Source organism: Panicum virgatum, chromosome 9K (genome assembly GCF_016808335.1).
Source record: "Panicum virgatum strain AP13 chromosome 9K, P.virgatum_v5, whole genome shotgun sequence".
NCBI classification, from domain to species: Eukaryota; Viridiplantae; Streptophyta; class Magnoliopsida; order Poales; family Poaceae; genus Panicum; species Panicum virgatum.
The window spans coordinates 18,061,397-18,078,543 of NC_053144.1; the positions used below are offsets into that span (position 1 = coordinate 18,061,397).

Here is a 17,147-nt window from a genome sequence, read left to right on the forward strand (position 1 = left end):
GTCCAAACCAAAAAACCTTCGGCAAAAAACGCACAAAAAGTGCAAAAACGCCAAGGGGCTTCGACCTTTTAAAAGGTCCAAACCAAAAAAACCTTCGTCAACAAACGCACAAAAAGTGCAAAAACGCTAAGGGGCTTCGATCTTTAAAAGGTCCGAACCAAAAAACCTTCGGCAAAAAACGCACAAGTGCAAAAACGCCAAGGGGCTTCGACCTTTCAAAAGGTTCGAACCAAAAAACATTCGGCAAAAAACGCACAAAAAGTGCAAAAACGCCAAGGGGCTTCGACCTTTTAAAAGGTCCGAACCAAAAAACATTCGGCAACAAACGCACAAAAAGTGCAAAAACGCCATGGGGCATCGACCTTTTAAAAGGTCCAAACCAAAAAAACCTTCGTCAACAAACGCACAACAAGTGCAAAAACGCTAAGGGGCTTCGATCTTTAAAAGGTCCGAACCAAAAAACCTTCGGCAAAAAACGCACAAGTGCAAAAACGCCAAGGGGCTTCGACCTTTCAAAAGGTTCGAACCAAAAAACATTCGGCAAAAAACGCACAAAAAGTGCAAAAACGCCAAGGGGCTTCGACCTTTCAAAAGGTACGAACCAAAAAATCTTCGGCAAAAACGGAAACAATCACAAAAACGCCAAGTGGTTTCGACCTTTCAAAAGGTCTGAACCCAAAATAACTAAGGAAGCATCGAAGGATGGATGCCAGAAAGGGGGGAGACGTCTTTCCACCCTAACCCTCGGCACACATCATTCAATTTACCCAGCAATGTAAAGAACAAAACCCTTCGAAGACAACATCGTGCAAGAAAGGGGGGGAGACGTTTTTTCAAAAACTACCAAAGTAAACTACAAACTAATCTCTAGACCTGAGCCCCCGACGAACCACCGGCGTCATTCCCCGAAGGAGACCTCCGATCCTCGGACATTCGATTGTCCTCCGAAGGCTGGTTAGGAGTCGCCCCCTGCACCAAATAGACGAAACCAATCAAAAACAAACAGAAGAAAAACGAAAGGTTGCTGGAACCAACCCTACCTCAGCAGCTGCGGCTGCCAGAGTCCGAACGGCGACCTTGCCAGAAGGCTCCCAGAACTGCTCAAACAACGCAGCCTTCACCTCTTGAATCCTCGCCACCTCAACCCGACGGCCGGAACCGAAAAGCATGGTTCCGTACTCATCGCTAAGATCATAACAGGATCTAAAAAGCCTCCCTTCGGCAACTACAATCTCCCCGCCCACTGTCCCCATGAGCTCTTCCATAAATGAGGGCGTACCGCTGTCGCCTGAAGAAACCTCCTCATCTTGCGCCTTCCTCTTGGCGCTCTCAGCCCTCGCAATAGCAACCTTCGTGCTCGAAGGTTTCCGGCCACGCCCGCGCCCCCGCATGCCAACAGCCAAGGTTTTAAAAAATGCTAGACGCTAGGTGAACGCTAGTCTATGGTTTAGAGATTTTTGTGATTAAACGTCTTTTGTGATTAAACGACACTGTGATTAAACGCAACGCTAGGCCAAAGTTTAGAGTTTAATCAAGATTAAACGTAGTTTTAAAACGTTTTTTAAAACAGGGCCAACAGCCACAGAACTCCCCACCTCCTCCACCTTAGCCTTACCTTTAGACTTCGACCCGGGAACCTCCGAACCAACGTTCCCGGGTGGCGTCATTCTCGGAATGGCGCTCGCCGGCACCAGCCGAGGCTCATAGGCAACGCCCATCTCAGCCAAACAACGGTTCAACCGAAGGTTCCCCCCGCAAACTTCCACCAAAGAGCCATACTCCTTCCTGTTCCAGGGGCCCAATATCTCCGCAGCTTGCCGCTCCAGCTCAGCCACTATAACTTCGTCACTGCAACCTTCGGGTCTCCGAAGCCAAAAAACCGGAGACGTCACGTCATACTTCAAGCCAGCAAAACGCTTACGCTCGAACCTCAACGGAGACCAGCCAGCAGACAAAGGCCAAACCTTCGCAGCCAAAAACTCCTCCACCACATCCCTACCGCCACAAATTTGGCAAGCCGTCATGAAAGCCTCCAGGCATGACTTGAAACCCGGCCCACGCTTGCTGAAGGTAGGCTGATAGATGTGCTCGAACATCTCGATGTCTGAAGCCAACAGATACTTCTCGTCAGAACCTTCGGGATCAGGAAAACCAATCTTGGCGTAAAACCAGTATCCCAACCAGTTCCCCTCCCACTTGTTCTTATAAGCCGTCGAAAGCATAACCTTCTCTAGGCCAGTCCTCTTGTTCGGCTTGAGAGGAACGAAGGTGTAACAGCCGTTCTGAACCTCGCTAAGCTCAGCCTCATCATCTACATAAACCTTGCGAGGCTGGCAATGCAGCTGAAAAAGCCTACAAAAGGCATCCACGGACACTTCTCCTCCGAAGGTCCGCACCACCCACAAAAACTTGGCCAAGGCAACAATCCCGTTCGGAGTGAAGTGGTGCAGCTTCACATTGAATGGCTCCAAAAGCTTCGGCACAAGTGAATCCATCGGAAGTCTAAGCCCCGCAGTAAAAAAATACTTAAAAACCACAACCTCGCCGGTCTCCGGTACAGGAATCACTTCCGCTCCTGGAGGACGACAAACCCCTTCAGCGAAATAGCCTTTCGAAACGTAGAAGTCTATCGTGCTCTGAGAAACGACAGATGGCTCGAAAAGCAAAGTCTTACGTTTCTCCGGAGCCATTAGTTCCGAAACGTCGCTGGACTGCTGCTGCTGATGCGGCTGTGAAGCACCCGTCTCTCCCTCAGGAGTTGGACCAAAGTCTGCACGAAGAACCGCCCTCTTAATGAATGACACATCTACACAAAAACGAAGAAAGGCAAATCAGGAAAAAGGGTTCAAACGAACCTTCGATCAACCTCGCCGTTTGCTTAGTACGAGCCATGAACCACAAATCCACTTACACCGAGAAAAACGAGCAGCTTGATCACGCACGAAAGCGGAACCTTCGAAAGAAACGCTTTATAGTGGAAAGCGCCGAAGGTAAGCAAAGCTCGAGAGGGCACAAAATTTACCCCCCCTCCGCTTATATAGGCGAGGGAAAGCAACAGTACCAACGGTAAAATCGAGGAGTCGGCCGCCCAAGCGGCGCAATAGGAGCCCGACACGTACACCACCAAAACTGACCGTTGCAGCCGACGGTTCGGGAGACGTTTTTCCTCGGGAGCTTCCCGAAGGTTACATGCAATCTTGTTTTTCAACGCGGGTTCGGACCGTTGGCTTCGGACCTCGCCCTCGAGGGACTACTGTTGGGGATTGGACCTTCGGGTCAGGCCCTCACCCTCGGAAATGCTCCCTAACTCGTTTGCAGGGCCCCAACGAGAGAAAGCCAAGCATACCCGAAGGTGTCGGATGGACACTCAGAAATGCAAGCTCAAAGACCATGACCTTCGGAGACGAAGGATATCGCCTTCGTCGGGCCGAAGGTGACGGACGGTTGCCCAGAAGCGCAAGCGCAAAGACCAAGACCTTCGGTGACGAAGGATATCGCCTTCGTCCGGCCAAAGGTGACGAATGGTTGCTCAGAAGCACAAGTTCGAAGACCATGACATTCGGGTAAATGGATCAACTTCGGGAACGAAGGTGACGGTTGATCGCTCGTTGATGGAACCTTCATGGCTGTGACCCCCGGAGCTCCCCGAAGGAAATGAGAACCTTCGCCTGGTGCAGGCATGCGTGTAAAACGTGAATACGTGAGAAGGTCGAATTTGTACACCTGAATACGTGAGAAGGTCGGAGTTGTACACCTCCAACTTTGTGATTTTACCCTGAAACCGGTTGTAAGTGAGCTGGAAATGAGTTGGAAGGAGGCAGTTTAGGGAAACCCGGCTGAAGGCTAAGGGTATAAATAGCCCCCTCTCTCCACAGTGTAAAGGGTTGAATTTTCTAGTTATTATTGGAGAATTGAGCACCTGCTTTCATTGCCATCTTCATACTATTCATGCTCCCTGTCTGGGCGTCTAAGAAGCTAAGATCCCAACACTGAGACTGTTGGTTACCATCTTAGTGTTACGCTTGTTGACCCTCCCACCACCCAACAACCCTTGGAGGCTCTGGGGCAGCCATGAATTGAGTCCATTAACATTTGCAAAGGAGAGACATTTCCACCTCAGTCACACATCAATACAGAAACACCAATATATACCTAGGTCGTTTTGACTTTTTGGTTGTTAGATACATGGGTTTTGCTATGTATCTAGACGTACACTATGTTTGGATATGTAGTAAAAACTATATATATTTAGAAAAGCCAAAATGACCTGAGTAATAAGGAATTTAATACAACACAGCTTGCCCATTTTTCATAAAAGAAATACAAAAACTAATTTCTGTTACATCTCAGGGAGCCGTTAGCAGTACGGACAGGCTGCCGGCTGCATGAAAGAATATTAACCCCACAAGTTGAAACAAATCAACTATGCAATTGAACCTGACTCATCTGAAAACTACTAATTGACAACTTACACACATTTATCTCACATCTCACAAGGCAATTATACACCAACTATCCTCACAAGGTTTTTTGAGTCCTCAATCGTATACAGAAGCCCTGAGTCACCAAAAGGGTCATATCCTGATATCTATAAACAAAATCCTTCAATTTGAACCAATTGGCCCACTTTATTCAATGTCTAGTTTGCGACTTTGATGGCATAGACCAGCTCCTGAATCACAATGTTCAAAGAGTAAAACAATTATCAAAACAAAAAACAAAAGCTCAAACATGATATATATGTACATCAAGGTTGATGAGATAATCGTCCCTTACACAAAAAAAAGGTTAATAAGATAGTTGAGCGTCTGATCTCACCAGAACACCATTGGGAAATGTGAATGAGGATCGCAATTCTGAAAGGCGCTCCTCCCCTACAAGCCTTGCCTTATCAAAATCGGATGTATTAGTGCTGACAAGGTTGCTGTAAGAAGGCTTCCGTGCATAGATCTCAACTTCATCATCCTTGTGAGATGTCTGACTGGCGACAAACTACATATAAGCATAAACAGCTATCTTTAAGTTTTGGAATAGTTCTGATAATGGATCACTGACAACATGCTTCATTAAGGACTGACCTGACAAAGCTGTTTGATGGAGAGAGTTGGGCCGCAACACAGATATGGCTTCTCTAGATTTGGTGTAGTTTGTCCATCCAGTGGAAGCAAACAAAGATGTATGTCACGCTGTCAAATAAATCAGCAACTAATGAGATGCTCAGTTGGGTAAGAATATATATCAAGAGCATGTTTTATGTTCACCTCGCTATCATTGTCATCAGAATTTCGCAGACACTCAACCAACTTGATCATGCGCCCACCCTTGACCACCCTGCCATTTGAACCACTAAAGCTACTGTATCGAGTCTGACTGCGAGTACCATTCTTTCCCCATGCTCGCAAAGGAGATGTGCTAAAATTTTCTCTAGAGATTCCTACATCATCCTTATCATCAGAAGCAGCCTCTTCACTGCATGCTGCTCGGGCAGGTGAAGAACGTGGTGTTGGCCATTTCGGCGGTCGTTTCTGCTTTTTCTCTGGGGAACTCTCCTCAGCAGAGGACTCCTCTTTACCCAAGTTTTGACCGTTTCCATCCTCTTCATCATCAGAACAGGCCAGTGCAACATCATCGGAACTGGCTCTTCCTCTACCACAGAAATAGGTACTATGCCCATTGGCCCGAATGTTGCGGCGTGATCTTCTTACAAACGCGGCAGCTGTAGCTTTGGCAGTAGACTTCCGCCCAATAACTTCAGATTGTTTCCGAAAAGCCTCGGCAATGGATGCTTGAATCTTCACATGTACATTAATCAATCAATTGTTAGTTCATGTTAAATTGGAAATAAACTGTACGCAATATGTATTCTGGCTATTCAGATATTTATAGATGTCAGACTTCAATATATGATGCAGTTGCTCTTGACAGAATTTGCATCATGCAGGCATCAAAATAAGGTTCCTGGGTTCTTGAAGAACCGAGGCTTTTTAATATCTTTTTATATGCACTTTGTGGCCACAGCAGTATGCATTTGTAATTCCATGACCCCACTACTGGTGTACTTGAGTTTCTATTCATTGGAACAGAGCACATGGTGTACAGTTTCAAATACTACCATGAAGTTGGAAAGTTGTTCTACTTTATTTTTGTCTGTTTTTCCCCCTGAAGTTATCTTATGAGAAGTAGCAAGTGAATCTCATCACAGCATATCTGTAGTACGTGGGTTCACAGATTGCAGACAAAAAATTATGGAGGAATAATTTATGTGAAACACCATAACAAGTTCACGTGACCGTGGATATAAATCTGTATAAGAAAAATAGATGGAATTATGGAAAAGAGAACCTGTTTATTGCGATCATTCTCCTCTTTGTTGAAGGCTAGTTCCTACACATGGGACAATGCATAAATACTAGGATGAATCTCTAATATGAATAAGCAAATAACAAGTATTTCAATACCTCTTCTTCATATTTGTCAATATCTGGGTACAGAGCTGCAATCAGGGCATCATAGTTGGGATCATCTCTCAAAGAGCGCCGACTTGCACAGTGTGTGCGGCATGCTGGGCACTCGTTATTTCTATATAGCAGAGGGAAAGGTTAATAACAATATTGTCATACTAATCATGGGCTGACAACATATGTGATGTACATGCAAACAATCATGCAGTCATGCATTTGATATAACATAGATCAATAAAGAACAACAGACAAGAGTGGTAAGTCTGGTTCAAAAGCCAAAACAATGCAACAACAATCATACGTAATGTATCATATCTTACCCAAGTCGCATGGATTTGTCAATGCATTCCCTGCAGAACCGATGCAGGCACTCCATAACTGTTCTAGTCTTCCGGATAATGCCTAGCACAGGAGGTTCCACAACCAGTAAATTAAATCTACTGTTCAGGCCAACATGTGTGGATGGCAATACAAATGCAATTCACAAAACAGGATATCTACAAATGCAATTCACAAAACAGGATATCTCAATAGCTCATATATAAAAGCAGTATATTTCTTTTAAAAACATAGACATGGACTAAGAAAGCAAGAAAAAATTAAAAGGACGACCTAAAGCGCTTCACTCAGATCATTCATTATTGCCGGAATGAAGATGAATTTTAATTTTAATTAAGCATGACTAAAATAGCAGCATGTTTCAGCTCTAGCTCCTAACATATGGCATAAGAGAATTCTTATACTTTACAACACAAGGAATTCTCTACAATTGAAAGTGCAGGTGGATTTCAAAATACTGAAATATCAATATTGCATATTTGACATCGCACAATCTTAAAAATCTAGCCATATGAAATGGCAGCCTTGTGTGATACAAAAGGTTACAAGTTTGTCTGCATGCTTGCAATTACCTAAGCATATGGGACACTGCACTTCTTTGCGTATGTCTGCCAATTTCACTGGAATAAACCTGCAGGTGTCAGGGCATGATGTCAACTCTCTAAAATGGTTGGGAAATATTTCTTCAAAAAATATGGGTGGGAAACAAAGAGAAAATAAATGATATCCTGTAATAAAATTATATAAAGCAGCAAAACTTAAGGTACACACTAGATTACTCTCGTACATACCAAGCAAAATATAGTCTGGTGCTAATGGTGCAATTTGCAAAATAGGCAGAGTGAACAAATGAGCTGTATGTTCAGGACCAATGTATCCTGACATATTATATTCATAACTGAGGCGTGAAACATGTTCCTGTCATTACGTTCGTGGGTGTAAAGGTGACTTAATATAAACAGCTGCACAGACTAATAGTTAGCAGCGTTGCTAGAAATTGTGAGCAGCATTAGACAAACATATCATAGCATTTACCAGCTGAACTCCTGAGACAAACAACATTGGTCAATCTCAACACCCATGCGTAAGTCAAAAACTTGCACTATGATATTGCTGACAAGAAAAAACAGGCATATGCAATGCAACTAGGGATTATCCTAGCTGCAAAACGAGTCAACAACCAACACACACCAGGATGAACATTAGTGCTACAAACCAATCGGAAATGGTTTAATTTGTTTTTATCCTCAGAATCTAATCACCAAAGAATTCACTTCATTTCTTTACTGTAGAAATATCATGAATAGGAATATTAACAGTGTGCCACATGTTGGACTGCCGGATTGAGAGCTCTAGCACTTCTCACGAAGAACAACTACTTCATAGCCCCTCAGGTAGCCTTAGCCTGGCCCTTTCGATCAGATTATGACTACAGCTAGGCGCTTGTATCTGCTACGCGTTGGTGTTGCCACCAACAGAAATCACTGAGGAGTGAGGACGCCGAATCTCACAAGCAGAAAAACTATGAGCTCGGTGCCTCTCCTCGGCCGACCAGGCACCAGAAACTCCGCGGCCAGCCATGGTCGACCAGGCAAAGAAAGAACGGCGGGCTCTCGCGCTCGAGAGCAGGGGAACGGGCCAGCGACAACGAGGCGAACGCGCGCGCGAGTCGCCACTTCGCCGCGCCGCATCTGGAGCACGCATCAGGAAGGGAACGACGACGACGACGGGCCACAGTGAAAGGAAAAAAACGGCAAAAGGCAAGCAACGAGGGTGGTGGGCGGACGGGCGGGCGAGCACGTACTCCTGGTTCACGGCGTCCGCGTCCTCCGACTCCGACTCCGACGCCGCCGCCGCCGCCTTCGCGCCGGAATCTGTGACCACAGCGACAACAAACACCACGGGGACGAGAGGGAAACCAGCGTCAGCGCGCCGAGATCGAGGAGGAAGGACGCCGTCGGCGAGCGGAGAGGGCGGGGCGGGGCGGGGGGCACGCTCACCGTTGGCGTTTCCGTTGGCCTCGGCGCCGTTCTCCTCCAGCTTGGGCTTCTTCTCCGCGGGCTCGGCCGCGGGCGGCGGTGGGGAGGACGCGGGAGGGGGCGAGCCGGCGCCAGCGGCCGCGGAGGGGGAGGGCGCGGACGGGCGCTTCTGGGCGGGCATTGGAGCGGCGGCGAGCGCGGGCCGGGGTCGCGTGGAGCGGCGGCGAGAGGCGGGCGGGCTCGCGTGCGCTGGGGCCTGGGGGCGGGCGGGGATGGTTGGCAGGCACGGGGTCGCCTTTTCTTCGGCTCCCGGCGCTCCCCTGCGCGGCTGCGCCTGCGGGGCGGAAGTCAGGTCGAGGTCGGGTCGCGCGCTCGGGCTCGGATCGCGTACCCCGACTCGTGTCCGGAAGTGATTGTGGGGTGCCCAAACGACTCGTAGCCGGCCAAGCTCCACCGGCCGTCGGGGAAATCCTCGATTCCTCGTCAACGAGCTCCACGGTCTAGCCCCGTCCAGTACACGCGTAAAAGGCAATTTAAACTTTTGTCGACGAGCAATGTTAGAGCAAGGTTAGTAATGTCGCCGGCTACCGGGGAAATGACATGCCCGGTCACTTCCACTCGTTCACTCATATCCCACCGTTCTAAATTACAAGACATACCAAGAAGCGCTTTGATAGCTAGCATTAAAAGAATGAGATGCAGTTTTTGTAAACGATTTTCCCACGTCCAGGTTCCTTACTGTTTCATTGTGCTTAGATTTGATAATTTCCACAAACCCAATAAATTATGTAACCAAACCACACCGCATAGAGCAAAGCACACAACGACTAGTGCTTAGTCTGCGGTTCATAACACTAGGTAAGATTCCCTTCGGTAAGTTTGTAATTGTCAGTTGTTTTTACTCGCCAAAAAAAATACATTAGTTGTTCAATGTGTACAAAGATGGTATGCCGTTCAAATATTTCCATCAATTAGGGCCAATTATCAATTTTGTGCATAAATCAAGAGAAGTCCTTTCCCTCCTCGTTTTGGAGGAAAGTTCTCCGTTTGTTCCAATCGGGTCTCGCCTTGTTTTATGATCTAATTACCAGTATTTCAAAATCTTTGCTCCAACTCCAGTAATCCAATCTCCGCTTGACCGTTTGAAGGAGGCGGCGGCGGCCAACTCCCCTTCCGGCTTCCCCAATTGCCGCCTCCGCCCCGGTGCCCTTCCACCGCAGGAATTCGCCGGGGAACCACCGCCTCCGCCCATGTCGCTTCACCGCCTCAAGGAGACCCTCCACGCCTGCTCCTATTCCTCCTCCCAACCACAATCCCAGCCCCGCTCGCCGCCTCGTCCCGCTCTCCTTCCGCGCAGGCCCCCCAAGACTTCCCTTTCGCAGCAACTCCTCCGCCTCGAGGCCGCCGCCGCCTCATCCTCCTCCTTTTCCTCCAGGATCGCACAGCTTCCACCCGCTCCCAGGCCCCCGATCGAGAAGCCGCGGGAGGACGACGAACCGCCGCCGTCGTCGGAGGAGGAGGAGGACGAGAGAGGAACTCGCCCCATTATCCGCCCCCGCCCGCCTCCGCCACCAGCGGCGGCCCTCGAGTCCCGCGGACCATACGAGCCGCTTGTGCTCTCGCCGCCCGGAGAGCGCCCTGTCGTCCAGGTACCGTACTAGCGCAGTAGCGCTTGCCTCTCTTTGGTGGCAATAGATTCGTTGGGCTTGTTTGGAAAGCAGGAATTACACGCGAAGTAGTCCAGTTTCAATCAATAGTATAAATGGGCAATTGCGGAGGAAAAAAAATGTTCTTTAACAATTGCGGAGAAGCTTACTCTGTATTGAAGGGGCTAACAAGTTGTCTTTGATGGAAAAATAGTAGTCTCCTTTTGATTTATATATGATTCTTCTGCACTGCTATTGTTTCTTTCGTATACTCCTTTAGTTCACCTCTTTAAGGCTGAGGTCTGCTCTTCAAGAAACATCGTGAATACTTGCACAATCCATTTTTCTGGACTAGCTTTGGTTTTGCATTGTGCTAGCCCTATCCGCTCAAAAAATTGCTCATGGGAAAAACTCAAGGATGGTCAAGGCATTGGCAAAAGAAGGTTGTTCAATAGCACCGTGTGCAATACTCCACATAGAAGTACCAGCTACAAACATACAACATAAATGCGATTTTCTCATGTGCAAGCTGTGCTTTTATTGCATTGAAAACTATGTTCTTAAATGTATTGTTTGCAAACATTATACCTTTTTTTTCTCTTGGATTTATCCGTGAATGGTTTTACATCTTTGATTCTTTGTCCTCTATAGGATTAGTCTCTGATAAAATTTAACCCAAAAAAATCCTGTTATTTTTCATCCAGTATTTTATTGTGATCATCGTGGACAAAAATGCTTTCTGTGCATTTATCTCTGTCCGAGCCCCTGATTGTTATCATTATTCATCACATTTACTCTCTGCACTTCTGTTTTGTCTCATTGTAGGTGCCCCCATCAATAAATTGTAGGCTACTTGCGCATCAGAGGGACGGTGTGAGATTCTTATACAATTTGTATAGAAACAATCATGGTGGTGTGCTTGGAGATGACATGTGAGGCTTCGGAATTGCATAAGATCTTTTTTAAGTAGACAGATCACATATGATTCTCTTTTCGTTCTTAAATAACCCTGAAGATCGACCAGGAGTGTTCTTTTACATAAGCACTTATTCAGCCATATTAGATGGTGGGGATCCAATAATGCAGCTTGGCTTATTAAATGGCTATGATCTGCATATATGTACAGTGTTGATGTAGTGACAATCATTATTCCTATAACTGTACTTCTTGTTCATTCTTTTTAACATTATTCCTCTTATGATTTAGGGGTTTGGGAAAGACCATTCAAACTATTGCTTTTTTGTCATCTGTAATTGGCAAAGGTAATGGTCATGAGCAATCAACAGACAAAGGAAAGAAGACTGGTCCTGTACTCGTCCTCTGCCCTACTTCAGTGATTCGGAACTGGGAAAACGAATTTTCTGAGTGGGCAGAATTCTCTGTTGCTGTCTATCACGGTCCAAATCGTGAGTTGGTTCTTGAAAAAGTTGAAACTCAAGGACTGGAGGTACTAATTACCAGTTTTGACACTTTCAGAATTCATGACAAGATTTTATGTGGTATCCCATGGGAACTTGTGGTTGTTGATGAGGCGCACCGTCTCAAGAATGAAAAATCCAAGTTATATACAGCGTGCTTGGGAATAACAACTCCAAAGCGGTTTGGTCTCACAGGGACCATAATGCAGAATAAGATCATGGAACTATTTAATCTGTTTGACTGGGTTGTGCCTGGCTGCTTAGGGGATCGAGAACACTTTCGAGCCTACTATGATGAGCCTCTAAAACAGGGTCAGAGGTTAAGTGCCCCTGAGAGATTTGTTCAAGTTGCTCATACGCGCAAGAAACACCTTGTTTCCGTTCTCAAGAAATTCTTGTTGAGAAGGACAAAGGAGGAGACAATTGGGCATCTTATGCTTGGGAAGGAGGATAATATTGTTTTCTGCAAAATGAGTGCCGTTCAAAAGCGTGCTTATAGAAGAATGCTGCAACAACCTGACATACAGATCCTTATAAATAAGGATCTCCGCTGTAGCTGTGGAAGTCCTTTGCCTCAGGTTGAATGCTGCAAGAAAACAGAGCCAAATGGTATTATATGGTCTTATCTCCACAGAGACAGCCCGGATGGTTGTGCTATGTGCCCCTTCTGTCTTGTCCTTCCTTGCCTCGTCAAGCTTCAGCAGGTTATGTCCTATTCTGTATTATTTTAGACAACAGCAGGAACAAGAACAAAACCTATTTATTAATTTTGACATTTTTTAAAGAAATTCTTATATATCTTCCTGCACTGTAGATTAGTAATCACTTGGAGCTGATAAAGCCTAATCCAAAGGATGAGGTTGAAAAGCAAAAGAAAGATGCTGAGCTTGCAGCTGCTGTCTTCGGTACAGATATTGACTTAGTTGGTGGCAGTGCCAAAAGTGAAAATTTCATGGGTCTCAGTGATTCAGAACATTGTGGAAAGATGCGTGCACTAGAAAGGCTTCTGTCATTGTGGACTCAGCAGGGTGACAAGATTCTTCTTTTCAGTTATTCTGTCAGGTTGTTGTTCATTTATGCATTAGCTGATATAATGCCAAAGCTATATTGCCATACACCTTAGTCCCATCACTTTTGAGATATTTCAATATTTAGTCATTAATTTGCGAAATGATTTAGTTGTTACTTCTATGCCACAAGTTAATGTTGCTTACTTCTTCAATTACGAGTAAAAAGACATATTGCCAATTGTTCTGGTACATGGGTCATGTTCCACCATTCGAAAAATTCATCTATGTTTTGACTTTTGACTTAGTTTTGTTTGTCAGATCCACATAAAGTAGGAGAAACATATTTCAGAAGATCTCTTACATTTGAGCCATATTCGATTGTTAAAATGATATAATGCATAAAAATATCTTTCTTTCACTGTTGAAAAGGACTTTTCCGTACTTCCCGATTAGTGTTAAATTTTGCAATAAAAATAAGTCACTTCATTTGCCACAGTAGGAGTGCTTTGGTTAGAGCACAAGAATCTTATGTATTTAGGTTCTCTATGACTGTTGGAATATAAGTGAATTGCTCACCTCTCCCCATCAGCTTAAGCTTTTGGGTTGAACTGGTCGGTGCATGCAACTCAATATGGTATCAGAGCCAGAGGTCTCGAGTTCGAATCCTGGTTAGCGCAATTAAATAAAATAATTGTTGCTCGTTCCTATTCCACGTCTGAGGTCTGAGGGAGCCTCCACGTGAGGGGGAGTGTTGGAATATAAGTGAATTGCTCACCTCTCCCCATCAGCTTAAGCTTTTGGGTTGAACTGGTCGGTGCATGCAACTCAATAATGACTATCTATGCCAAAACTATCTCAATTAGAGCTGTGGTTTAGATTTGTACATTTGACAATGATGTTAGGGTGTGATTGGATATAAAACTTTTCTACCTTGTGACTACCCTTTTTCATGTTACCTAAAAGATATTTAAAAAATTAGTAGCGATCAAAATATGCGTAGCTGAAGTCATTAAGTCAATGTTGCAAATTATTCGTGAATGTGGGTGTAACTTGGTTACTGTTGCTACTATCTTTATATACACACACTTTAGATATGCCACTTGTTCGTGCATGCAGAAGAGGAAGAGAGAAGGGGGAGGGGCTGAATTAGAAATGTCCTACTTGTAGCATCATTGTATTTTTAGTTAATGGATTCCATTTCTTTCTGTTTGCGTACAGGATGCTTGACATACTAGAGAAGTTTCTCATAAGAAAGGGTTATTGCTTTTCACGCTTTGATGGAACAACTCCCATGAATGCGCGCCAATCGCTAGTGGATGAGTTCAACAGAAGCCCTAGCAAACAGGTGAATTTTGGTACTTGTATCTAATAAATTTTGGAAGTGGATAGTCCAATCAAGTGGTAATTTCTTTTATACAGGTTTTCCTTATATCCACTCGGGCAGGTAATTTAGGTGTAAACCTTGTCAGTGCTAACCGTGTGGTGATATTTGATCCAAGTTGGAACCCTGCCCAAGACTTGCAAGCACAAGACAGATCATTTCGGTATGGACAGAGACGTCATGTTACAGTATTCCGCCTACTTGGTGCTGGTTCACTTGAAGAGCTTGTTTATTCTCGACAAATATATAAACAGCAGCTTTCCAACATTGCAGTCTCAGGAAATATAGAGAAACGTTACTTTGAAGGTGTGCAGGTAAATACTCGCCATTGAAGTCTTTTTATAAGATTGAATGGAGAACATGAAGTGTTTTACATGAAGCATTGGTGTTGGTACAAATTTGAGTTGGTTTGGAACAAACGATGATGGGGTTTATTTGCTCAGCTCTCTTGGGTTGGTGTAATCATGAATTAGAATTTTAATCCATTTTACACGGCGTGCAGCTTGTCTCCTACACCAAAAAGGAACAAAATATGCTCCTTTTGTTTTCTGCTACATCTGTGTTTGCCCAAGTTACCTAACGCATTTGGTTTCAGTTCCATAAGCATTTTCCACACTTTCCAAACAAAGGTCTAGAGTTGTGTGTTACTTTCATTGTTACATGGCATTTGAGAAAACTCAAAACATGTAACAACCCATCGATCTTCCTATGCGTATTTTTTAAACACATCAGCATATATTTTCCTTAAGAAATTCAGTTCGAGCTGTATTAGCTGTCATAGGCATGACAAAGTAGGTGTATTCACGAGTGCACAATAGTTTACTTCAAAATTGGACTTTTGGCAGTTGTAAGAATAACACTATAACAGATTACTCACTATATACTTGGTATCTTTTTTTGGATATCTAATTTGGATAATTTTGATATAGGATGACAAGAAATTTCGAGGTGAGCTCTTTGGGATCTGCAATCTGTTCCGTGACTTGTCAGATAAGCTTTTTACTAGTGAGATTATCGAGATGCATGGGGAACATGGCAAGGGTAGTGAAACTGAAGCAACAGGAATAAGAGAAATAGTTGATACTGATTTATTTGGTTCACAAGAGAACAGAAAGTCTTCCACAGCAGCAACAGATACTGACAATCAGAATAAGTCTTCCACAGTAGCAACAGATACTGACAATCAGAATTTGGTTGATCTTGGTATGTTTTTTCTCTGATTAAAATTACTTTATTTTTACTGTATAATATACTGCATAAAAGATTTATGGACCAAATGACTAAGGTGTACTCCCTCCATTCCAAATTATAGGTCGTTTTGGCTTTTCTAGATACATAGTTTTTCCTACGTATCTAGAAAATCCAAAACAACTTATAATTTGGAACGGAGGGAGTAGTTATTACTCCTGTTGTTAACTACAAAGGCTGATATCGAAAACTAATCATTTATTCTACATGCGATCTAGACTTTTGAAATACTTTCTCAAAAGATTTTGAAATAGTGTACCATTCTGTTCCCATAAGGGTTTATCTGTAACCAATATTCTGCATGTGCTGTTCAATCTCTCGTTTTCTACTCTTAGGAGATTTTGAGCTTGTTCAGTCACAGTCCATACATTCAGGTAGTTTGAATTTCCTATGCTAAAATATAGAACTCTTTGCATTTGAAAACTGGTGATGGTGTCTTTGTAATATTAGGCTATTCTTCTGTAGCCTGAAACTGAGCAGTTGTGGTTTTCTTGCTTAAAAGTAAACCTACAAAAATTATTTTGACCCTTCGACTTCCTGGTGGATCATCTACTACCTGTAAACATGTGTACACTGTAGATCTTTAGAACATCGTGTACCATGCTCATGATTTTCAGAACATTAAGTTTCTGGATTTTTAAAATTTATTTAACTGAGAGTTGCTTTGATAGGCTGACTGCTTTAATCTATCTTCCCTCCCTTCTGTCACTTATCCATTTTGTATTTTGGAAGTACTCCTAACAAATTTGGCCTGTTTAACAGGGATAGTTTATGCCCACCGCAATGAGGATGTTGTGAACATGGGAAAAAAGAATGGAGACGAGGATGGAACAGAGGAGACTGTTCAGAGCTCCTCAGAGGAGCTGCAAAGTAAGCATGAAACAAAGCACACTGTTAAGGCGAAATCTTCTTCTCTGGAGAACAGAAAGGTGGTGAAATATGATTCGCTGGAGCAGAAAAGGAAAGAATTTAGCTGCGTTGCATCTTTCATGGGCATGGATGACCTTAATTTTAGCAAGTGGTTGCTAGCCGCCTCACCTGTCCAGCGTTCCGAAGTGTTGCAGAAGTACAAGATGAAAAAGAAGAGGAAGTGTGAGCGCAATCAGAACTGATGGTGCAGGCCTTCGAAGCTATTGCAGAGCTATGAGCCTATGACACGGTTAGCTTTGGTGTATCTAGTTCCAGCGGTTATGACAGGTGATGGGAGTCAAATTGTAGCACTGATTAATAGCTGATTTCAGCAGCAGCTCCTGATGTTGCCTAGTTTTAGCCTTCTTGATGGTTCAAGTAGGGACCAGGAAAAGTTTGGCTGCTTTCACTGGCGCTTTTCAGTCAGGTGAAATCTAACCCGTCATGGTTCAGCTGCCTGAGCCATAGCAAATTTTACCATGCAGGTGGCTTGCAATGTTACTGAGCTGTACTATAGAATCATGTGGATACCGTAGTACTTGTGTACAACAATGGACATATTTGTTTTCAAGTAATGTCTGGAAACTGGACTTTTTTTTTGTCCTCATCAATATGCTGGAATGTGTGACCATGCAGTGGTAGTGGGAGGTCGCAGCCTCGCAGGTGAGCAGATGGCATCGTCCCCAAACTGGGCAGCCGAGCTGGCCTACCGCAGTGCAGCAGAGCTGCCGGTTGGAGCATGGACTGCCACGGTAG

The 17,147-nt window shown here is 44.5% G+C and overlaps 2 protein-coding genes across 4 annotated transcripts; one reads left to right on the plus strand and one right to left on the minus strand.

The window, feature by feature from the left end:
* Window positions 1–4,228: 4,228 nt before the first annotated feature.
* Window positions 4,229–9,094, minus strand: LOC120648404 (putative E3 ubiquitin-protein ligase RING1a). 2 transcript variants are annotated; one of them, XM_039925174.1, is made up of 10 exons: window positions 8,801–9,094; window positions 8,605–8,674; window positions 7,373–7,431; window positions 6,782–6,863; window positions 6,459–6,579; window positions 6,343–6,384; window positions 5,262–5,792; window positions 5,079–5,186; window positions 4,819–4,992; window positions 4,229–4,672 (listed from the first exon to the last, which is right to left on the minus strand). In XM_039925174.1, the coding sequence occupies exons 1-10, from the start codon at window positions 8,958–8,960 to the stop codon at window positions 4,640–4,642; spliced, it is 1,380 nt and encodes a 459-aa protein (XP_039781108.1). In that variant the 5' UTR covers window positions 8,961–9,094; the 3' UTR covers window positions 4,229–4,639. The 2 variants fall into 2 exon arrangements, with proteins under 2 accessions (XP_039781108.1, XP_039781109.1); XM_039925175.1 differs by having other exon boundaries at window positions 4,273–4,672; window positions 4,777–4,992.
* Window positions 9,095–9,809: 715 nt separating this feature from the next.
* LOC120648406 (switch 2) lies at window positions 9,810–16,998 on the plus strand. Of its 2 annotated transcripts, XM_039925178.1 has the most exons (9): window positions 9,847–10,428; window positions 11,251–11,357; window positions 11,632–12,547; window positions 12,658–12,905; window positions 14,072–14,198; window positions 14,273–14,548; window positions 15,164–15,368; window positions 15,408–15,437; window positions 16,245–16,998. In XM_039925178.1, the coding sequence occupies exons 1-9, from the start codon at window positions 10,030–10,032 to the stop codon at window positions 16,592–16,594; spliced, it is 2,658 nt and encodes an 885-aa protein (XP_039781112.1). In that variant the 5' UTR covers window positions 9,847–10,029; the 3' UTR covers window positions 16,595–16,998. The 2 variants fall into 2 exon arrangements, with proteins under 2 accessions (XP_039781111.1, XP_039781112.1); XM_039925177.1 differs by having other exon boundaries at window positions 9,810–10,428; window positions 15,164–15,437.
* Window positions 16,999–17,147: the final 149 nt, after the last annotated feature.